This window comes from Cucumis sativus, chromosome 1 (assembly GCF_000004075.3).
Source record: "Cucumis sativus cultivar 9930 chromosome 1, Cucumber_9930_V3, whole genome shotgun sequence".
Taxonomy (NCBI): Eukaryota; Viridiplantae; Streptophyta; class Magnoliopsida; order Cucurbitales; family Cucurbitaceae; genus Cucumis; species Cucumis sativus.
Window position 1 is genome coordinate 30,111,685 of NC_026655.2, and position 24,765 is coordinate 30,136,449.

Consider the following 24,765-nt stretch of genomic DNA (forward strand, 5'->3'; position numbering starts at 1 on the left):
ATCTTGAAAGGCAAACAAGTGTGGACATCAGGCGCCGAGAGGTTGTTGTCCTTGATCTTGAAGTTCTATACTATTTATAAGTGATATCTTCTGGATATACCTCACCTATTCATACTTAGCCATATGGATCCCGAGGGACTACCATATGTGACGTATAATCACTTCGAGAGAAGCACGCCTTAATCATGAGCATGGTTGAGTAAATTATACCACATTTAGCATGTTGCCTTACTTAATCACATGATAATGCACATACATTCCTTAATTAATTCACTTCTCAAATGCAAGTTAGTTCGCATTGTCATTTCATCATCTTAATCTCTCTTTACAGACTCTCTAGACTTAGTTTAGCAATTTAGTTTAGCTATATATTCTTTACATTTGTTATTCTTTAATTCGTTTATACTGTCTAGATTAAAAGTAATTCATTGCACTAATATCTTGAATCAATTCCTTGTGTTTAACTCTGAATCATCCAAGTAAACCTACTGTTTCGCTTGCACTTGGGCAAACAGTAGGAAAACTTGTACTCAACAAGGACCTAGATACTACACGAGAGACATAGTGAGCATATCACATGCAATGAACATGCTCAGTGGCGTATCACCTAAATCAGAATATAAACCCAACACATTTCACATACTGAGTCCTAGTGAATTACGTAATTACCCTACAAATTCACAAACAAACAAACACAACCAAAATAATAGTGTTTTTCTACAAAAGAAGCTTGAGACATTCTATCTGTAACTCATGGAGGAACAACCATAATTAAACAGTCTAGACTTTAGTTGTTGTTCACAAAATTTGAGAATCTTCATATGTAAGAGGATGAAACTATTCCTGAATTTAACGTGTGTTTAGTTAATAAGGCTAATGAGTTCCTTTTTCTTGAGAAATGATGTTTAAAGAGAAACTCCTTAGAAAAATGTTGTCTTCCCTGCCGAGGTGTTTTAACATGAGAGTCACTACAATTGAGGAAACTCAAGGTATTTTATCAATGAAAGTCAATGAACTTATTGAATGTCTTTTAACATTTGAGTTGTCATTCAAGGAAAAGTAGGATAAAAGGAATAAGGAAATTGATAACTTGTAGAAATACAAGTTATTTTAGTCTTTTAAGTAAAATAATGGAGCATAATTACGATATAAAGAAGAAAAACGCATAGTAAAGTAGATTGAAATAGGATGAATGCAATATGCGAGTTACAAAAGACAAAACACCATGTTTATCACAGTTTTTATTATCTTATTGCATGATTTTAGAAGCAAAAGGTGAAATGAAGGAGCCATCTCAGGCAACCATTGCTTGCGTCAACCAACTAGGTGACCAACGAAGAGATACCAAGTGATATGAATTGCCAGAAGACAAGAAGAGTTGGTGAAATTGTCAGCAAAAGAATAAAAGGACATCTCCAGTGTCGCATGTTAGTGTTTAGAAGTCAGAGAATTAATGGCACATCAGACTAGCTATGTGCAAACCCATCATTCAAACGCCTATAAATATGAAAGCATCTCCTACATTTCAAGTGTGTATGAAATCTAGTGAAAGAAATCTAACTTCATCCCTAACCTTTTCTCTTTGTGCTTTAGGTGAGAGTTGTAAAGAATCCATACCCAATCTCCCCTTCAGTTCAATAATAGGCATAAAATGGAGCCAAAGAACACAAAAAATTGTGTTATGCGGCTTGACTCATTTCATTTCTATTCCATTTGTAATTTTTATTTCCATTGTATTGATAGTTTAAACTCTATGACTGAGAAACGTAAAGCTTTTATTATGAATCCAATGATATTTCACTTTCATTCACCCATTTTATTTATTTATTGTATGCTCGAGTTCTTTATGATTATGATGAATGACACAAAGAAGTAGTAGTTCTTAAAAAATATGAATGTTTTTATTACTTGTCAATGCCTCGTTTTATTCGAAAGAAGAAATGAGGTATTGAGCGTTGACTACTCGAAAGAGCTAGTAATTAATACCTCACTAAATATGTGGTGAAAGGATTATAGCAATACAATCATTTCACTAAATTCCTTCTTAACATACAATCATACATATAAGAAATACGAGTGTGTGGGACAACAAGATATTAAGAGGTTGCTTACCTTAACATATGATGGCAATTAATGGGACCAAATAGGTTAGATTATGAACGACGCAACAATTTCAAGTATTTTCATCTCGAAAGACGAGCAAGTATGGTCAAGACTTCGGGTGGCTACTCATTCCTCTTGTATCACATCATATTGCAACAAATTTTTGTTCCTTGCTTGCTTAAAAAATTTGGGTTCAATTTCATACATAACTAACTACCTCCATTCCCATTTCACATCACACATTTAGTGTAAATAATAATAGAATTAGTTAGGTGATATTGTGAACATAATTTTACTGTACAGACACCGCATGTGACTATTATAAACGTTATAATAAAAGATTAGCATAATTTCATATGTTCGACCCTAGCTTACTCAAAAACCTCTCTTTTCGCTTATACTTAGGCAAGAGAGAGGAAAACTTGTAAGTAATAGACAAATTTAATAGAGTTAAGCAACACATAAAGTTAAGTCTCCCTCTTTTATTGCATGATCTTTAACTTAGCCGCCTAACTTAATTAGTCACATACTTAGAACTATTATGCCATATTTACAACAACACTAAAACACATATACATTCACCAACAAGCAAGAATTGCTCTCTAATATGTTTGTGATGATGTTAAGGGAATGTTCACAAAACTTTAATAGGGCTCTAGCAAAATCAATTTCCTTCAAAGTCAAGTGGATTTCTTTCATAAAACCTCTAAGAACTCAAACATCACAAAAAGGTAATGAAAAATCTGGTGCTTCAATTTCGTCAGAAAAAGTGAAGTTTTCCAAATGCAAAGAGTGAGAAGGTTATGGGCATTTTCAAGTTGAGTGTCTAACATTTCTAAAAAAGTAAAACAAAAGTTATGTTGATACATGGTCAAATATTGACTCTGATGAAAGCAGTGATTCTGGCATCAATGTTAAAGCTCTTGGTAGCAAGATATCTTCATACACCTCATCATAAGAAAATTCTTAGTTTGAATCTTTTCATGGAGTTGAAGATAGTCTTTCTTTAGATGATTCCTTATATCCTTCCTATAGGATGTTTTTTATTAAATGACAAGAAACCCTCCCAGAAGGCAAGAAGACATCCAAAGATAAATGTTAATCTAAACACTCGTAACTTGGCAAATGATCAAAAAAAAAAAAAAAAAAGAGTTTGTTTGAGCTCAATTCCCTGAATCTCATGGAACTTCTGAATCTTCCTCTCACAAACAAAAACCATATCATGCTTATTCTCATAGAAGGAAATGGATTTGTCACTTTTGTAAGAAACCATTGCATAAATGTCCTTTCTGTTATCATCTATATGTCATCTGGATTCTCTTATCATCAACCTCATACAAAACAGATATGGAAAGTCAAAGAATCTCAACTTAAGTGCAACTTTGTGTTGACTTCTTTTCGATGATCTACTAAAGGAAATTGATACTTTAACAGTGGTAGTTATCATCATATGGCTGGAGAGAAAGACTATATCACTAATGTAAAATTTATAAGTTCAGGTAAAGTAACCTTTGGTAATGGTGCCTCTGGAACAATTGTTCGGAATGGAACATTGAACTTTCTAAGGCTACCTACTTTAGAGGATCTTATGCTTGTAGAAGGTTTTGCTACAAATCTTATTAGTATCAGTCAACAATTTGATCAAGGGTTAAATCTCAAATTTACTAAGGACAAATGTATTGTCACTGCGCTGATGAAGAAGCATCAAACATGACAAGTACGCATTCTTTTGATAACTTTTATTTATGGTGCCTTAATAATTCTTCTCAAGTTTTTCATCTCTCTCGTTGTGATGAATCTACTTTGTGGAATAACTCATTTTAGACACATGAGTTTGATGACATAAATTTATTGTTTAAAAAGGTTTTCATTTGTAAAGAAAATAATTAGGGTTTAATGATTAAATTTATAGAATAATTCATATAAGTTTTTTTTTCTATTTTTATCAACGGTATAAATAACTCTCTTCAACCATTTTTCGTGCAAACATTTGAATATCTACTTCTACTTAGGCTTTCTTTAAATTTTTTCTTATTATTCACTCTTAGCCTTATAATTCATAAGATTGTTTAAATTTAACATCATTTTAACATTGTTGGAAAAACTAAAAAATATGCATGCACTGGAGCAAACAAAAATGGTGCAATGTCAATTTTGTGAAATCAAGTCCAATAATGCTTTTAGTTCTCTTTTTTTTTTCTTTTTAATTTGTAGTGCATGATTACAATCATTTATTTTTGTACGTAGGAGTAAGAAAATGATACGCTCATTTAAGCTTTATTATCTGTCTTTAATATTGTTATTTTTTAAATTTACTACAACATACTATTTATTTATTTTAGCAAAAATATATATTAATAAGGTTATCACGTGTACCGAAAATAAATATTTATAGTATTAAAAAAAATTGAAAGGTAGTTTTGAAACTTGATAATACATGTGGTATATATCCCAAAACACCACTCTACTACCTTAAACGAAAAAAGAAAAGTAAACTAATAAATAGAAATATAAGCAATTTACAAAGAAACCAAAAAAAAAAAAAAAAATGAAACAACTCATAGAAAGATTACTTTTATTTTTATTTACAAAGCATCTTAATTATTTCAAAATATTTGAAGAATAGTCAAAGATACTTAACATTAGTGACATATTTGATGAGTTTCTTAATTTAGAATATTATTTCATCCATTGTAGTGTAGGTCAATTGTGCCCTAATTTTATTGTAATCACGATAAGAAAAAAATGTCTACAATGACAGTTATTTTCTATCACAAATAAAATTCACGATAGTTTTTTACAATTATAAAATCGCCTCTAAAGAAAATACTATCTATGACTATTTTAAAAAACGGTCACAATAAGTGTTTTCATGATAGAAAGTAAATGTTATTATCTAATAGTTTATGACAATTAATAACTGTCATTATTTAATATTTTATAACTATAATTAACTGTCATTAATATGTACATATTAGAGTAATTATTTGTCATCCTTTGCATATAGACGACAGTTTTAAAATGTCACGAATTCATATAATATGACATTTTTTCTTTGTTAAGAATATGTCAATTGTGACACAGATTTTATAAAATCACATGTCATTGTTTCAATATTGTCGACAGTTATAAAATGTCACAAATTCGTATAATATGCCATTTTTTTCTTGTCAAGAATATGTCAATCGTGACACGATTTTTATAAAATCAAATGTCATTGTTTCAATATTGAAGACAGGTACAAAAAGTCACAAATTGTGATAATTTGGCATTTTTTTTCTGTAAAAAATACGTTTTCCTTTACAGTTCTGTAAAATATCAAATGTCATATATATTCCTATATTACAACATTTTTTTACAATAAAATACATTAATGACAGTTCCTGTTCTTCTTGTCGTTATGTCATTACACTAACCAGTTCAATCATAAAGTTGTTCTAATACATCACACCCATATGAAAACAAAGAGTCAACATTTTAATATACATACGTTATCATACACTTTGTAATATTTGTACAATAGGATTGATTAATAGCCTTTTTTTTTTTTGTAAATGGTAGTTTACATACAAAAATAATAAACAATGACATCTTTTGCTACCAACAAGCCTAAAATAAGTACATTGGAACGGAAATTTTGGTACCAACCATATAAAAAGTTTTATATCAATTAACTGCTCCAATTTGATTTCACTACTCTAATGGATTCTTGCAAACCCTAATAAGAAACAAAATCTCATTTTAGAGTATGACTAAGAACACTTTCAAAGCAAATCAATTCATAAGTAAACAAAAACATAAAGTTTGTACACCTAAAACTCTCATAAATCAGTCAAGTCACATGAGTGCCAAATTTGTTTGGAATAATGAACATTTTGCTATTAGTAGTCTAACATTGCCATTGATTACAATTATATCATAGAAGTAAAAGAACTTCTAATTATAATCCTAATTAGACCCCACCCCTATAAATGTAGAAATATAGTCACGAGGAGACACAAAAGTATACATGGAAAGAGGAAAGAAAAGATAGAAGAGTTGCTTATGCATATAAAAATTGCATAAAAACTATCCTAACAATTACCCCGTCATTCCACAAAAGACCACCCCACAAAACTTCCTACCAAACAATCCACAAGTGAGGGATAGTGATCTTTCACATGCCATAATGGATCTAAAATACTTCTATTGAGTTTGAAACAATTTAGAAGTAAATAAAAAAGAGAAAGTATGTACACCTAAAACTGTTATAAAGTATTGAATTCAGTTGGGTGCCAAATTTGTGCATCAACATGATTATGCTCTAAATCCCCCACCCCTACCCCCACATTAATTCCCCCACCCTCCAGCCCTTGATTCCCCTCAGTCCTCAATTCAACTTTCCCATGTAAATTGTCCAATAAACAGAAAGAAAATCTACAAAGGAAACTGGAAATGGAGAAAAACTGAATGAGGGATCATTGCTCGCAAAAAATGACAAGAATCAAAATAGGAACGAACAATAGAGAGATATGAACCAACAACTTGGATATGAAGCAACTGAAAGAATAAAAGCTTTAAGCAGCGGAAGATTTTACAAAATCATTCCTCAATTTAATTTGGGAATCCCAAAATAACAAAAAATTCACAAAATAATAAAGCCTCTGAATCTACAAAAACTCTAAATTAGAACACCATCAATTGCAGATCTTCCTATCCTCTGTGATGAAAGTGGTTTGTGGAAACCAATTTGGATGGGAAAATGTTTAGAGAGAAACTATTTTTACGGAGAACAAAATATTAAATTAATAGAAATTTCAAATCTACTAATTAAATCATATTAAATCATATTTCTTCATTTTCTTATAGTTTTAAATCAAATTTAAATAAATAAATTTAAACTAAACTATTAATTAAGGGGTGCTTGCAAAAATAGCAAAAACAAATTATGATAATAATGTTCATGTCACTACATTATAATAAAGACGTGCCAATTTGTTCACATGAAGTTTTTGAAGAAACGTGTTTCGTGGAGTTGAACTTATGTTGATTGTTGATGTTGTGTTTGTGTTAATTTGATGCAATGTGGTTTGATCTCTAATACTTGAGCCTTTGGTTCTCTATCGGTTGAATGTGTACACTTGATGCATGACAACAGGGCACTGAATGTTCTTGAAGTTGGAGTCTTAAAGGAATATTTATATTTCTAAAGAACTTGAGCTTCAAGAAGCAATTTAGTCTTCATGAGTTCTTGAGTCTTCTTGTTGTTAGGCTCTTTGGAGTAACGCACAAGCCACAAATGAAAAAAACTTCCTTATTCATAGAGTTCTATGATAGGGTTTATGAACTTGGACTTGATTGGTCCGTGGATCTAACTCTTGGGTCCAACTATATGAATTTGGGCCTTATTTAACATTTGGACTTCATGTCTTCAATTTTAATTTGAGAACATTTTCAATTTTTAGATTTTTGTCATTAATTTGGTAAATAAAGTGATTTGTGATTGGTCCAAAATTTTTCCTCCATAGTTAGATGTGATCAAACCCCTAACCCTCAATCTATCTATGAGATGGTTTGTTTCTCTCTTTACTCAATTAATAAAAATTCCAACTTTCACCACTTTAACTCGATATATTGAGGTTGATTATGACAACTGAAATTAATAAAAAATAAATTAAGGTTTATTATAAAATTTTGAATTATGTATGTTTGAAACTTAAATGTAACAATTTTGAAAACTCAACCCGTATTTTATGGGTTAAGTTGGGCTAGAAAGGTTATACGGGTTGCTAACTTCAACTAGATTTCACACACGAAGGTAACAGTAAAAAAAGAAAAAAAAACCTTTTACTTGATTAATTAAATTAAAATTGAAGAGGGGTTATTTTTATGTTTCTTTTGGTTTGAGAAGGAGAAGAGTGAGGAGAATTAGAACTAATTATTAAGAACCATATAGGAAGCGGTTTAGATTATAGAAGGACGAGAATGAGAGCCAAAGTTGCATAAGGAAACTGAAACCCCCAAACAAAAACAAACCCTCATTTTTCTTACCTTCCTTCTTAGCCTTTAATTTTTTGTTATTTTAATGTCCTAACTTTTACTTCTTTCGTTTTTTAGTCCCTCGTTTTTGTTTGTTTCTCTATACAACCACGTAGATATCACACGTTCAAAATAAAAATCCTTTATCTCCATAGTATTGGATATAAAAAATTCACTATCTTTTATTTCCTTAATTATCACACTAATTAAAAGAAATTGACTATTGATAAATTTAATTTCTAATTTGATTATTTCCTCCAAAATATACCTTATAATTACTTATACCATATATTATTTCTCCAAGTTGTGTATCGATGGTGCAAATGTAATCCTAATTTGGAAACAAAAATGGAAGAGAGAGGAGTGGAGTGGAGGGACTAAAATAAAAATAAAAAGAAGTCAAGAAGGGAACTTTTGGAAAATATGAAATAAATATTATTAATTAAACTTTAAAAACAAAATTTGAAAACAGAAAATTAGTAAATTACAACAGCTCCTAAAAATCGATCTGCCCTATTTATGATAACTTCGTCAAAAAGCAAAGCAAAGCAAAGCTAAACACACACACACACACACACAAAAAAGAAGAGAGAAGAGGAGAAAGTAGAAATTCAATAACAAAAATAAGAACAAAATTCTCTCACTCTCTCTTATAATCTCTTTTTCTCTCTAAAAATGGTTGCCTCTACGGCGCTCAACTGCAAAATCCCCACCTTTTCTCCCTCCTCTTCCCATTCAAATAACAAGATTTCTTCTTCTACCTCTCACTTTCCTGTCCGTTTCCGCCGAGTTTCCTCCAACCCATCGCCGGTTTTTCGGTCAAACGCCGTCTCCTGCACTTTGACTCGGGAGCCGTCGCTGGCAATGGAGGACAAAGTTCATGATTCGAGTCTGCAACAGAGGCCGGATTCATTTGGCCGTTTTGGCCGTTTTGGGGGAAAGTACGTCCCCGAGACCCTAATGCACGCCCTTACCGAGCTCGAAACTGCTTTCTATTCCCTTGCTGGGGACCAAGACTTTCAGGTTTGTGGGAATTTTGTTTTCCTTTGAGGTTTTTTCTTCTTTATTTTTTTTTAAAAAAAAAATTAGATGGAGGAAGTTTAATTTCCTGAGTTTTGGGTCTTTGTTTTAATCGCCTAATTAGGTGCTGTTTGCGGATTTTGAATCTCTTGAATGCTTATTGGATTTTATGTGGACTTAAGTTGAATCTCTTGAATGCTTATTGGATTTTATGTGCATTTAAGTTGAAATGTTTTCTTTTTCTTTCTTGAAATTGGAAGTAGAAAAGTGGGAGTTTGACATTTATTAGCCACAGTTACATAATAAAACCATTAAGTATGTAGATGTTATTTTCAAAGAGAAGAAGGCTTTGAGACATTTTTTTAATTTTATTGCAAAGTTCATGATTTTGAAATTCAGTAGTTTCTCAATTGGACATACCAAGCAGTACTTATTATCTTTTTTTACCCACTCTTTATAATAATTGACTCTAATCATCAGAAAGAGCTGGATGGAATTTTGAGAGACTACGTGGGGAGAGAGAGCCCTTTGTACTTCGCAGAGAGGCTGACTGAGCACTATAGACGTTCCAATGGTGAGGGGCCTCATATTTTCCTGAAGAGAGAAGACCTTAACCACACAGGGGCTCACAAAATTAACAATGCTGTTGCCCAAGCTTTGCTTGCTAAGCGTTTGGGAAAGAAACGGATTATAGCTGAAACAGGCGCAGGTCAGCATGGAGTTGCAACTGCAACTGTTTGTGCTAGATTTGGACTAGAATGTATCATCTACATGGGTGCCCAAGATATGGAAAGGCAAGCTCTCAATGTGTTCAGAATGCAGCTTCTTGGGGCTGAGGTTTGTCCATTATAATTTTGGTTGTTTTCTTCCATTATTAATCTGCAGCCATTTATTTGTAGGACTCTAATTTCATCGTCCAATCTGTTATGATCAACTTGGACCTTCAAAACTGTGAATATTGTATTTCTGTTGGAGAATTTGGGTGCTCAACACACCAGGAGAATTTATCTTATTTGTTCTCCTGGCTGAATGTTCACTTTTTTGCATATTTCAAATCCCTCTGATAACGTTTGTATTTATTACCATTCTACTGCATAGTCAGACATTCTCTTTAGTTATTCTCCTTTTTCATTGCTAGTTAGCATTCCCTAAAGTTATGGATTGAGCTTTCTCTGACTTGCATCCTTGCTATGAATATGATTTAAAGTGCAGCTTATTCAGTCAACAAATATTTATTGCATGTAATATAATTTGTTTCCTATTCTTTCCATTATTGTTTGTAGAGATAGTTTTGAACCTGGTCACAGCGTTTATATTTCTTCCAAGTCTTTTCATGAACCAGCATTTGAAAATAAAAGATTTATCCTAATAGGTGTGATTCGCAGTTGCTACCTCATCCTAGGTGTTCAAAATGAATTTCAAAGTATAAATTACACTTGCTTTGCAGGTTAGGCCAGTTCATTCTGGTACTGCCACGCTAAAGGATGCTACTTCAGAAGCTATAAGGGACTGGGTGACTAATGTGGAGACTACCCATTATATCTTAGGATCTGTTGCTGGGCCCCACCCATATCCCATGATGGTGAGAGATTTTCATGCTGTGATTGGTAAAGAAACTAGAAAACAGGCCTTGGAGAAGTGGGGAGGGAAGCCAGATGTCCTAGTAGCATGTGTTGGAGGCGGTTCAAATGCTATGGGACTATTTCATGAGTTTGTCAATGACAAAGATGTTAGGTTGGTTGGTGTGGAGGCTGCAGGTTTTGGCTTGGATAGTGGTAAGCATGCAGCCACTCTAACCAAAGGGGAAGTTGGGGTTCTACACGGAGCGATGAGTTATTTACTACAGGATGATGATGGACAAATAATTGAACCTCACTCGATCAGTGCAGGGTATGGGATATATACAAAGTTTTTCTTTGTCATGATGTTTGCCTGCTGTTCCAATCTTGCACCTTTCAAATTTAATCCATGTTTTTTTTTCATGGTCTGCAGTTTGGATTACCCTGGGGTTGGACCAGAGCATAGTTATTTGAAAGATCTAGGCCGTGCTGAGTATCACAGTGTAACTGATGATGAAGCACTGGAAGGTACTGGATTGTAATACATTAATTTGTTGGCATTTTATTTGTTAGATATACCATCTATCTTTTGAAAAGTTATCTTTTTAGATATTTATTATATATATATATATATAACTTATATATATATCCTTCTTTTTCAGAGCCAAAGTTCTCTTTTTATTCTGAAAATTACAATCTGTTTTTACTATTTAGGTAGTGTTTTATACTTATTACTTCAGTCCATTTTTTCTGCTCTGTTCAATGTTTATCTTTCTTTCCTATCTTGATTCTCACCTTCCTTTTAGGTGGAAACTGCTATGCATTCTTTTCAGCTATTAGTAATTTTGTAAACTGTGCACTGGCACATGCTAAATCATGACCAATTATCGTGGTTCTTCTTTAGGTTCCTGATGAGAAATTATCTGTTCTCATTAAGTTTTAAATAAATTTGTACTAAATTAGTTTTACATAAAGTCCTATCTGTTACTACAATCTGAGCTCTGTTTCACCCACTGATTCCATGATCAATAATCTACTGCAGAATCTATCTTGATAGTGGAGTTGTTGGTCCCTGAGGGAGGTTTCTCTTCCATGTATCTGTCTTTTGATTGATTTTGATTGTTATCTTGAATCACTATGGACTGTTTTGGAAACTTGTACATCCAATTAGAACTTGATTTCTGTCCAAGATGATGGTTGTGAAAGCTAGCTTTCACCATTTCTTGTTCTTGTTGTTCTTCTGATCCTTAGAGGCTAAATTCATAATCTGGTTTGTGACTGCAGCCTTCAAGAGATTGGCACGACTGGAGGGCATAATCCCAGCTCTGGAGACATCTCATGCTCTGGCTTATCTTGAGAAGTTGTGTCCGACCCTCCCAGACGGAACAAAGGTCGTGCTTAACTGCAGCGGCAGAGGAGATAAGGATGTTCAGACAGCGATCAAGTATTTGCAAGTTTGATACATCACCATGGCTACCAGTACTAGTAAAACTAGAGGTCATTTTCTCTTGGTGAAAGCTTCGTCTAAATTGAATTGTTTTCCAATATGATGAGATCCGAGCTTGAAGACAATAAAGCATACATTACAAAGCAAAGTTTCCTTTCCTTGCCTTTCCTTTCTTTTAGAAACTATATGTTGTATTTATACAAGTAAAGTTTGCATTTTGATACAGATTCTGGCGAAATGAATAGTCTGAAGAGGCCTTGTGGGGATAGATTTTACTGTTTATGCATCTTTTTGAGGTTTTAATGAATGAGTCTGTATCAAGTGTTTGGACTTATTACATAAGAAGAAGTTAGACAAACAGTGTAACTTGTGTTTGGACTGATATGTGTTGTATAGAAAGTGGGAGTGGGATCTACAAACCTACTTTCACGTGGACAAACAATATATAAAAGAGTGTTTAACTTATATAGCCTAAATTGATATATGATATCACGTGAAAGACCCAGATTGCTAATAATTTTCACAAAAGTCCTCAATTGACCAATATATTTCACAAATGTAGGGTACAAATTAAAAAAAGAGAGTTAATTGTGGGTTTTACGGTTTTGAAAATGTTTTATTACTTTCCACATACCAAAAATATTATAATAGAAAATAAGATGTGGTATATATATAATAAATCAAATATACAACGTATTATATTTTGCGGGAATATTAAAAAATTAGTATAATCGTAAATAATATATGGTATATATTTAATAAATCATGTTAGAAAACGATTATACCTTATAGGTATATAGTTAATTTATAACAAATATAAATTGATTATATATTTTCACTGTATATTATAGTTTACTATGTTATCGATGACATACTGTAAAATATGTGTATTGTATATGTGTTCTTGTAATTAATGGAATGAAGAATAATGATAATAATTGATAAAGAATACTATCCGAAAGTTTAGTAAGAACAAAAAGAAAAAATAAAACTCCGACCAAATATGAAAAGATGAACAACGATATTAAAGGCAACGAATTCTGCAAAAGAAAATAAGTTTAGTGTGAAGGACGAAGAAAACTAGAAATTTATGAATGAAATGTTAGAAGGTTAACGTTATGAAGTTTAAAGATTGCCGGTGACAATTGAAAAGTGGGTGGAGTTTGGTGATGAAGATGAAATAATTTCTACGGTTATAATAAATTAATTTTTATAATCATCCATATTAGATTATATTTGATATTATACTTCATTAAAAAGTATTCTCAAAATATTACCATAATAATAACACATTTATACAAGGAACTAATCAATATCATAATAAATTGAACGTATTTTTAATAAGGAAATAATTTAAAAATTATTAAGAATATAATATATAATTAATATAGGTTATAAAGTTAGTATTGTCTAAAAAAATATATGAATTCCTAATTAAGAAAATAATGTGTACTTTAGTATATTTGTGAAAATTGTTAGTCAATTTAGGTTTTTTTTTGGTCTAAATCTTCTCATTTGATATTCTTTAACCCATGAATTGGAAAGATGGAAGAAGAAGAATTAGTGTTGGGTCATAAACATAAATGTTTTTAAATGAAAAAAGAAAAAGAAAAGGTGTTAATGTTTTTAAGCATCTGGGAATGCCAATCCAATTATCGTCCAAGTCAGATATTAAATGTACAAGTTTTGACTTACAAGCATAAAGAATAGAATCCATATTTTGTCCACACAAATTAATGTCACTTTGGGAGGGTCAGTTTTCATTCACAAGGGGCAAATGCATCTCTAGTCCCATCAACTGTAGGTTATATTAAAGTGTAATGAGTATTCTTTTAACTTTGCCTTTTATTAACAAACCAACTTACATTTTTCCAAAATTTCCATTATTGTTATTGATCTCTTTCAAACTTATCTTCGAAATAGAATACTATAATTGTTGTCAAAAATTGACAATGATCTAGAGCAAAAACTAAAACCCACAATGCTCCAAGTCACCATCAGACTCATTCTGCGACTCAATTTTTATTGAAACTACTAATAAATTTTTTTACTTGGGACGTAGTTAACTGAAAACTGAAAAGGTCAATTGTTGAAAGAATATGAATGTTAAAAACAAAGGATGGGTTCATAAATATCCAAACAACAGACACGTGTGAGCAAAAACAAACACAAAGATAGATTTGAGAGTTGATGGAAAAGACATAAAAAAAGGAGCAGCCAGTAGACAAGTTGGGGGGAGGATAATCCAAAGGAGATGCTTGTCAACACATACCAACTACCACCATGTGAAACTTTAAAGCAAAAGAAGAGAGGTCCACATAATAATTTATAATTCATAATCAAATAGGCAAGGAGACAAAAGCCAAGGTGTTCTCTTGTCATTATTATGTATTAAAAACCATTTCTCTCCTTACATCCCTTCGAAACCCCTCTCTTTTTCTTCCTTCCTCATCTTCTCAAACAAAGAAGCTGCAACAAAATGCTTAATTAACTTACTTAACCCAACCTATATAGAAACTTATAAATTTAAACATTATTTATATCTACAAACAAGACATCTGCTTGCTCTTGCTTCATTACAATAAAAGTTCCCAGTCTTAAATATTCCGAAATGACCGCTGTGGCTTCTTTTTCTTCGCCTTCTTCATTTATACCTATTCTTTTCCACCTCAAATTTACTATGAGACACACTGCCCCCTCCGAACATTAATGCTAAATTATCATAAACTTAACTTCGTGGTTCTTTTCTTCTTTCCTTATTGCTTTGCCTGCAAAGCAGAGAAAAAAAGTTTGTCAACAAATTATGTTGATTGTGAAAGTTTGTCTCTAATTACGCGTTAAATCTGATGTAGAGATTATCAAAGATGCTCAAGAATTTTAAGGGAGATATAGACATTCTTTTCAAGATGGGGGAAGAAAAAGAAATGTGGACAAAATTGTTGCTGTACCCTGTAAAGGAAAAAAACAGAAAACCAATTTTTGAGAGTTCCGCTCCCTAGTCAGCATTCAAGAAATTGTGCAGCAAACAATGAGGTCTCAGTTCAAAAATCTTGTGACCAGAGTGCATGCATATCACAGAGTTGGGGTTCTGTTTCTTTATTTTATTTATATATTTTTTGGGGGTTTTGACATGAGAATAATGTGAACACATAAACCTTATCTTATCCTAACACAACAAGTGAACAAGTATGGACCAATAGATTATCTTCAATGCCCATACTAATAAGATGAGATGATATATTTACCAAATAAACCATGAATGAAGAAGAACCAAGGAGGAGCAAATTCGAAGAACAAAGAATCACCTGCGAATATATGAAGGTTCCAAGAACTGCAATGGCAGCTCCAAGAGCGTTGACTGGCTGCACTGGTGTGCGGAAGATGATGATGGAAGAAACTATGACTGATATACGTTTCATGGTGTTTCCAATGCTAAACGTCAAGGGAGAAATCTCATCCAAGGACATGTAAGACACCTGATTATAGAGATGGTAGAATATACTTTGCGCTGCAACCCACCTATATTTTTTTTACATAAAGTTACAAGATTAAGTAGCAGCAAACAATCGATACAATCAATTGTGCAATGCAGGAACAAAATAAACATTATGATTAGGCTCAAACAGCAATACAAGATTCATTCATATGACAAAGATAATGAAACTTGTTTAATTATAAAGTTGAATAACCAGAAAATCATATTTCTATTTCAAACTCATCCTAGACAAAATCCATGTTACTGATTCAGAAGTCAAAAAAAGCTTATATGAGATTTGGCATAGAATCCATTTCTTTGTCCTGGAACTAGAAGAGGTCTATGCTTTAATCTAGTTACCTATTCAAACAATCATTTCTAGAAATTATTGTTTGAACCGTTAGGACGCTCCCCTGCATGAAATTGACAGAGGACACTTTCTATTTCAGTTTCATAGTATGTAGGTCTCATAAGCAAGACATTCCCAATATAAATCAGCATGGGTTCACTTTAATAAAGTACAGTGCTTAATAATATCATGCTAATATATCGCTTTCACCAAATAGAAGAATCATCAAGGGGGCAATCAGATATGGAGTAAACATGACTAAATTAGATCAATTATTAGTTGATAATCTCCTTATCATCGATGCCAATGAGCGAATAAGTAAACCTAATTACCAAACGAAATGAGGTCCAATTTGAGAAACTGCTGTTTGCCATCCAGCAGCCCACAATTGTGGTCCCTCCACAGCAAATGCAAATGGCGTCAAGAGTAACAGAGACAAAATCGATAAACATGCATAGTAGTTCATCCCGCTAACAGATTTTCCCTTCATGCCCTTCTTTGAAAATATGTTACGGAATACAAATGCCAAGTTTGATATCATGGCACCCATGAAACCTGAAGAGATAACCAGAGGAAACCAATTATATTAGAATTCATATAAGAACACCTTAGAGGGGACAGCATGATTCCAACGCAAGCCAATGTCAGAAAAACGTAAAAGAAACAAACAAGTAATAAAATATTGCGGTAAAGTAACAACTTTAAGTTGTAGAATAAAGCAGACTTAAGGAATGCAAACTACTTACATTAGCATAAAATAGACTTAAAAAGAAAACAATATTAGACACCAGAGTTCCTAAAATTGCACACAACTATAGGTTTAATAATGGGAGGTTGAATTCAGTTACCCGTCATGTTAAAGTTGAGCTCGGTCACAGCAGCGAGAGCACATCCACCGATGATCGGGAGGAGTGACAAGTAGACAGGAAGTGGGAAGGTCTCACCCAGCAAGAACCTTGAAACCAAGACACTAAAAGCAGGTTCACCACTCTTAATGATGTGAGTGAATGAAACTGCAACCTTTGACATGCTCACGGTTGCAGCAACATGTCCAATTGTATGGGCAACAGCAACCTTGAAACAAACAATTATATCAATATCAGCAGATACAAACATTAAAGTTATCAAGACAAAGAAAGAAAAGGATAACTAAATCAAATTAGAACTCGGAGAATCTTTCTTCTATCCGTAACACATAAGAATGAAAAGAGAAATAAAAATTTCTAATGTCAAACTTAAATTTTCAAATGTGTAGTGATATTTTCAACAACACTAGATTTGTTTTTCCATTTTGCTTAATTAGACTAGCTTTCCCTATCATCAGCTTTATCCTCATCCAAGAAGTAAAATTCAGTGGCCAAAAAATCACAACATAACAAATAAGAAACTTCTATCTCTTTTGTCTTCTTTAAGAAACAAACGTTCCCCATCACAAAACCAAACAAATCCTAGTACAACTTACAGGGAACAAAGACTTCCAAAACTCAACATCGGTTTTGGGAGCTTCGGCAATTCTCGTCATCCATGAGATCAACATGATCAGAGATCCGGCGGCAAGCGACAAAGTCGAGGTCAACCATGGATATGGGTAAGCATTCAACACCTTCTTATTATAGATGTTGAAAACCACGTTCAAAGCCCACCAAAGAGCGAAATAGGATCCAATTTTCACCTTCTTCGCGGCCTCAGAAGGGACCTGACTTTGCGGCAACTCAATGCTCGATTCGATCGGCTGCGATCGCTCAGCCTCGTAAGCTTCACATTTGATCAGATTCGCTTTACGAACACCAAGTGTTCCAAAATTCTCAAGCGAAGAAACATGTACAGCCTTATAAACAGAAATAGCGGAGTTTCGAGGTTTTTGCACCGGAAGGGGTGGAAGAAACGAGGATCGTTGAGAAGGAACCGAGGTTTTGCTCCGAATAACACCATCAGAGCAATGAATACCCCTAGAGCATTGTTTCACAGCACAGATCATGGTAGAAATCCAACTGAGTATCACAAAGTTCCAACAAATCAACGATTAAACTTCTGGGTTCGAGCAAATAAGATCAGCAAAACAAAGAAAGAACCTCTCTCCTCAAAATAAAAATAAAAATAAAAAAGTTTCTCAAAAGCTCAAAGAGCCGTGAAACGAACTGATCTTTCACGACTCTAAAGGGACAAATAAACTACGACTTTTGAACCCAATAAAAAAAATGATCAAAACTGACCGACCCAGAAACAGAAATCAGGAGAAGAAACTAAATTTCAAAGAGAATTTTTTAAAGGGGATCGAATCAAAAGAGACGGCGACAATCTTAAGGCCTGTGAAGGGAAATTCAAGAAGAGGGGGCTTTGGAAATTGGGTGGAATGGAATATTATTAAGAAAAACCCACCAAAAGTTTTGTTTAGGAGTGATGGGGTCAGTGGGGGAGCTGAGCTCAGAAATAGGTAAACATGAGAAGAATTTATAATGGGATTTGGGTTTCGGTTTAGGGGATTTGTATTTGTATTTGTATTTGTATTTGAATCTTGAACTTTGAACTATGAAAATGAGTAGAAGATTGGTTGCCATGTGACTTTTAGGATCATTTTCACAAGAAAAGGTGGTGGTTCAGTTTTTTGGTATTGGAAAGTTTGTCATCTAATCTCTCTCTTTTCTCTTTGTAAGAATTGGAAACTTTGTTTTTGTATCATCAATCAGGGCTTCACCATGCTGTCATGTTCCCCTCCTCCATGGTTATAAATCATCTAATCTCCTCCTACATCAAAGAAGATACAATATGAATAAACATTTCCAATACCGTTCATTTTTATGCAGTCCTATAAAAATGTGGCCACAGGGATTCTTACCTAACTCTTATAGCTTTATGATACATTTTATGTCTATCCACCTGACTTTAACATTTAAACCAACCTTTGAACTATACCTTTATCTAACTAATTTAATTGTATCTTTGTTCACTTCATTATAACTTTATTTTACCAATATATCATTTAGGTTATAAGTTTGTTTCATTTTTGGTGTTTGCCTTTTGTAGAGGTAACAATTACAACTTTTAACTATTTAATATTTGTATTTTTTATTTTATAACAATTTTGTTTTTATATTTTACTATCTAACAATTTAGTTTTTGTATTTTTAAATTTGAGACAATTTAATCCTTACTCTAAGATCTTCTATGAAAATTAAATGTTAAGTTTTTTTTATTAATTAACGATTTAGACTTCGTAACTTAGAAATGTACTATGGTTTTATTCAAATTTTTTATATCCGCTTTAAGTTTGTAGGAAGCATCGAAAGCTTCTACATGTTGGCGAACTTTTCTTCGTGAATTATTTTTATTCGACCGACGATAAAAGTTGCTTCAAGAGTAAAATCAATGGAAACAGGCAAGTGTGCAAGGTCAAGAGTGAGGCAAGGTACTTGGGTGTAGACAATTTTCAACAGGGGATTTGCCTGTGAATCGGTTGGTCGTGTTGTTGAAGGCAAATTCTGTTTGAGCAAGGTTGAGATCCCATTGGAGTGGTTGTCTCCACTTAGGCAGCGAAGGAGGCTGCCAAGTGTTCGATTGGTCACTTTAGTTTGGTCGTCTGTTTGGGGGTGGCTAGTAGAGCAAATAGGAGATTAATGTTGAATCGTTTTCATAGGGAGCGCAAAAAATAGCTCATGAATTTGGCATCTCCATCCACGAACAATTTTTTTAAAATGATTAGCAACATTTCAAAGCATCATTACTCTTTTTACAAGCTAAAAAGTGCCCCATTTTGCTAAATTGATCAATAACTACCAAAATAGAATCGTGCTCATGTTGATTCTAGGTAAACCAAGAACAAAGTCCATAGAGATGTATTCCCAAATATTAGTGGGAATAGGGAGTGGACAATAAAGGCCTCGTTTGAACTAGGATCCTTTAGAGCTTTGGCATATGAAACATTTTTTAACAAAATTAGCAACATCTTTCTTTAGTCGCAACCAAAAGGATTTTTGATTGAGTAAAGGGAAGGTTTTGTCTCTACCAAAGTGGTCAGACAAACCACTACTTTGAACTTCTTTCAAAAGGTATTTTCAAATAAAAGTATGTGGGATGCATAAGGAGTTATTTTTTAAAAGGCTGCAATGAGCGTGCGGTGGACGACAGGGCTTCGTTCCAATGCTCGACGGAGAGGTGTGGCCAGCAAATAATGGTCAACAGTAGTGGCATCCTTCAATCAATTCTTCATCATCAACAAAAATACAAGTTTCTCCACCTAGGCTTAGTTCAAGTTGCTATAAAACTTTTATATATGATTGGGTTAGATACTCCTATTCTTTTAATTTTACGAGATAAAAGACAATAGAAACTTTTAAAACTCTCTACTTTCAATAGTTGAATCAAATCTCGAAAAAGGACCAATTTACTTTAATTGTTATCCAAATTTTGTTGTTTCTTTAAGTTATCCAAATATTATTGTTTCTTTAAGTTATCCAAATATACTTCGTTCTTTAATGCTTGATATTAAAATCCTAAATATGGATTGGGATCCCTAAATCGAATCCATTGTAGGAATTTTTGAATACATTATAAATTAATGCACACAAATTTATCTCCTAAAGCACTTAGAACTTCTCCTAAAGATCAAACTCTTCTTATAGAAGCTAATACAGAATAATCAAATACCTTCACTCCAAAAATGCTATCTTGGAATCAAATTACTCATAATCGTAGATGGAATCTAGAAGATGCTTTTAAACCATCAATTGAAAATCCAAAATAACTCAAATTGTAAAAAATGAGGATGGAAGCCTAGAAATACAATTTCAATCTCAATCCGTAAGATTAAAACTTCCTAGATTTTCTACCTGTGAACTTGCTAGTTCAAGTAATTTCGAATATTGCTCATGTTTTTTTTTTCTTTAATTTTTTTTTATTAATGAATTGGTTGAGTGACTTATATTTTGATTTTGTTAAAATAATGTAAATATTGTTATAATTTATCAAGTATGCAACAAGGTAATAAAATGTGTAAAGCAAAAAATATTAAAGTCTTTCCTTTAATTTTTTACCTTAAAAAACATTAAAAAATATATTTGTTGAATAAGAAATTTCGGTCAATTAAATTTCGTCACATCATCACAACAAAATTGTGATGATTATAATTTGATTGAATTTGGTTAGTCAAGTTTTTCCATATCCAACCTAATTCAAGTCTGATGAAAAATTTGACCAAACAAGAGGGTTCGAGCCCGCCAAGAAAATGAGCTCAAGTCCAAGTCCAAGCCTAAAAGACAAATGGACCCAAGCCTGATCCCATCAAACAAATGAGTCCAAGCCCACTTAAAGCCCATGAAGTTTCTCTATAAATAGAGACTTTTGACACTCATTTGAGAGGGTCTTTGGTTGAAGGAAGAATTGAAGCTCTAAAGAACACTTGAAAACTCAAACTTCTACAAGCTCTCAAGACATGCAAGAATTGAAAATTCAAACTTCTACAAGCTCTCAAGACGTGCAAGTTCGTATCAACCTCGAGATCAACAACTTCTGAAAGATTGAAGACTTGGAAGATTAAACTTTTCTCAGATTCCAGAAGACCGAAGTTCAAATCGACTTGCAACTACAACATCTTGAATACCAAAAAGATCAAGAAGTTCTAAGTTTTAACTTGTATTCGAGAGAAAGCATCAAATGAGTAAATATTAAAGATTGTATCTACTATATCAATCAATATACAAAGCCCAATTCCACGAAATACATTTCTTCGAAATCTCGTGTGAACAATATTTATTTATGAAAATTTTTCTAAAAGCTTATCGAATAGAAAAACTTTTAAAAAGTAAAATAAAGTATGTTAAACTGTATAATTAAAATAACAATGAACAACAATCATATAATGATAGATTTTTTGTTTAAATAAAACATAATACTTAATTAGCTCTTGCACCTATAGCATAATTAGTTTTATAAATTAAGCCCATGACACACCATCTTTTGATTTGCAAAAGTGACAAAATTCAAGTCCAGCCCACATTTGAAAAATGTAAAATTACAAACCTACCTCTAGAATTATAAACATTTTCACGTATTATTTGATATGTTGTTGATACAATTGATGTGTTTTTTATAGATGATACATTCGATGAATTAAATAACCCTTGATACACATAATTGGTTTGATACACTTGATATGTTGTTGATACATTTGTTAAAACTTTGCAAATACATTCAATCAATTAAATACATTGATGCACTAAGCATAATACGTTTATTGCATATCGATACATTTGTTACAATTTGTTCATAGACTTGTTTTGTTTTGTCCATACACTTGATGAGTCTAATACACTATCTATAAGTTTGATACACCAAATACACTATTGATAAACATTTTATACTTCACCGATACATTTGAAAATTTTAATGCACTTGATACAGTTCATATGTTTGATACCCTTGATGTATTGGTACACTTTCTATGTTTACTGATACAGTCGATTGATTAAAATACATTTGATACATTTGAGGTTCGTTGTTGATACACTTAGTATACTTCACTAGTAAACATTGATACATATTATATGTTTGATACACTAAGTTATATCATTCATATAATACTAAAATGAATTGCATAAAATTTGAGAAAAAACGAAAAATCATGTAGTAAAAATATCAACCAACTAATACATATGATATAAGTACATCACAACATCGATATACAAAACTAATACATATAATGTGATGCTCTAACAAACCAAAGACAACTCACCTTCATTACATCTCAACTCAATAGATCATGAATTATATCTCAATGTCTTAAACTCAAAATTAGTCTTGACAACATAATGACTTCAACACGATTTCTTTACTATGTACAAAACAAATTCTTCTCCTTAAAAGCCAACTCATTATCAATAGTGGTAATATCAACATCTTTAAAAATTGTTAATTCACCCCCAAATCAATCTCAACTATGGAAGAAGAAGCTGAAGAATCAATTAAACATCCAAAATTGTATACATAAAATGAGCAACTAAAGGACGTTGCGTAGATCGATCCTTAATTAATGTGAAGAACTAAGTCACATATCTTCAACAATCTTAAGAACACGATGAACACCATTACTACCTATAGGCAACAAAACTGAAAGTTTTATACAATGATTCAACTCGAATTTTGGTACGTATCAAGTTCACAATAAAAAAAAAATCAAATGATGATATCACTCCATCAACCAAAACACAATTTGTTTTGTAATCCACATAGCGTTGTTGCTCATCCATTGACCACATGAAAAATAATATTATTGCAAGCTAAACCATAACTACAATGAATTGCAACAATTTTGAAAAAAAATAAAAAATACGTAGCAAGTGTATTAGTCAATTAATACATATAGTATAAGTACATCATATCATTGATATATAAAACTGATACAAATTTATAAAAAGAAAAAGAAAAAACCAAACATAAATAAATAAAACAGAGCTATGCAAAGCCCGTTTCGGTAAAAGAGATGAGGAACAAATAAAAAAGATGAAGAAGAATAAATTGTAACCTTAATTTCAGATAGATGATGATCGATTCATAGAAGAAGAAAGAAAAAAGATGATGATCAAAGTCCCTTACCAATTTTGGACACCAAAATATAGGAAAGAATATTAGGGCTTTAAAAAAGAATATAGAAAGAAATACATACCTGAAGAAGAATGGTGGAGAAGAGGGAGAAGAAGACGAAGAGAAGATACGTAGCGCAAAGGAGAAACCAAGAACGATGGAGATTGACAGAGAAGACCACAAAGAGGAAGAGAAAAAACGACGAGAACGATAAAAAGATAATGAAAAAATGACGAAAAACAAGTAAATAAAAAGAGAACCAAGGAGAAGAGAAAAAAAAATGGAGATTTAGATATAGGCATTTTTGGAATAAAGAAAAGATTAAAATATAAAATATCAACAAAAATTAGAAAATTACTATATTTACAAAATTGAAAAACTTAGTGCTAATATTGGTAAATGATATTTGATAGGAAATGTTTTAAAAATGGTTAAGAAAAAGGGAAATTGCCATAAATAAAAAATTTGACAAAATATCGAGCAAAATTTTGATTATATTAATAACAAATGTTGATAGATCATAAAAATATATTAATTTTTATTATTGATAGAATCCAAATTTTGATTATAGTTCGTAAATATTTTAATTTATTTAATATTTTTAAAATTATTTGGGGAAAATTGTTTTGTGATAATAATTAATTATTCAAGCTACTAATGATTGTGTTTTTTTTTTATAACCAAGTAAAATATTCACCCAAACAGAAACTAACTCCACCAGTACTACATAACAAAGAACTAAAATCTTGAAAAGAGGCATTAAAAAAAGAGGGAAAGGAAATAAACCAAGAACAAGCCCCATTAGCTACACCCCATTTTAGCAGCAAGTGAGCAGCATTGTTAACTCTTCTAGATATGTGATAAAACTCCAAGCTGCTAAAATCTGCACCTCACGCTTGGGATCTCCGACACCCAAACACCGCCAACCTCAGCAACGGACGAAGACCACCCCCTAATCAATTGAACTGAAGTAAGACAACCAGAGAGAAATGGCCACAACACAGAGTATGCAACAAATGAGCTAAAATAACCCCTTCCTTGATAGCAGCAGTTTCCGAAAGCAAGGGGTTAAAAGGATTTGATAATTGTTTAGCAACTGCCCCTAAAACATTCCTACAAGCATCCAATGCCACAACACCTATACCAGACGCATTCCGAACAGATGAACAAGCGGCATCCACAAAAATATAGCAACACCCAGTTGGAATACCACCCTGCT

General features: G+C 32.4%; 2 protein-coding genes across 2 annotated transcripts; one reads left to right on the forward strand and one right to left on the reverse strand.

Annotated features, from left to right (window-relative positions):
* The first annotated feature begins 8,682 nt into the window (after positions 1-8,682).
* Positions 8,683-12,612, forward strand: LOC101220286 (tryptophan synthase beta chain 1). The gene is made up of 5 exons (XM_004142510.3): positions 8,683-9,144; positions 9,622-9,978; positions 10,589-11,031; positions 11,134-11,228; positions 11,985-12,612. The coding sequence occupies exons 1-5, from the start codon at positions 8,797-8,799 to the stop codon at positions 12,158-12,160; spliced, it is 1,419 nt and encodes a 472-aa protein (XP_004142558.1). The 5' UTR covers positions 8,683-8,796; the 3' UTR covers positions 12,161-12,612.
* Positions 12,613-14,458: 1,846 nt separating this feature from the next.
* LOC101220046 (glucose-6-phosphate/phosphate translocator 2, chloroplastic) lies at positions 14,459-18,577 on the reverse strand. Its single transcript, XM_011661933.2, has 5 exons — positions 17,434-18,577; positions 16,820-17,045; positions 16,304-16,526; positions 15,453-15,666; positions 14,459-14,915 (listed from the first exon to the last, which is right to left on the reverse strand). The coding sequence occupies exons 1-5, from the start codon at positions 17,947-17,949 to the stop codon at positions 14,904-14,906; spliced, it is 1,191 nt and encodes a 396-aa protein (XP_011660235.1). The 5' UTR covers positions 17,950-18,577; the 3' UTR covers positions 14,459-14,903.
* Positions 18,578-24,765: the final 6,188 nt, after the last annotated feature.

Excerpts from the sequence above, each read along its gene's own strand:
- LOC101220286 (XM_004142510.3), top strand. The coding sequence starts at position 8,797 with ATGGTTGCCTCTACGGCGCTCAACTGCAAAATCCCCACCTTTTCTCCC. Across the intron at positions 11,032-11,133 it reads CCTCACTCGATCAGTGCAGG|TTTGGATTACCCTGGGGTTG; the intron begins GTATGGGATATA and ends CATGGTCTGCAG. Across the intron at positions 11,229-11,984 it reads TGATGATGAAGCACTGGAAG|CCTTCAAGAGATTGGCACGA; the intron begins GTACTGGATTGT and ends TTGTGACTGCAG.
- LOC101220046 (XM_011661933.2), bottom strand. The coding sequence starts at position 17,949 with ATGATCTGTGCTGTGAAACAATGCTCTAGGGGTATTCATTGCTCTGAT. Across the intron at positions 16,527-16,819 it reads GCTCAACTTTAACATGACGG|GTTTCATGGGTGCCATGATA; the intron begins GTAACTGAATTC and ends TTATCTCTTCAG. Across the intron at positions 15,667-16,303 it reads ATTGGACCTCATTTCGTTTG|GTGGGTTGCAGCGCAAAGTA; the intron begins GTAATTAGGTTT and ends AAAAAAATATAG.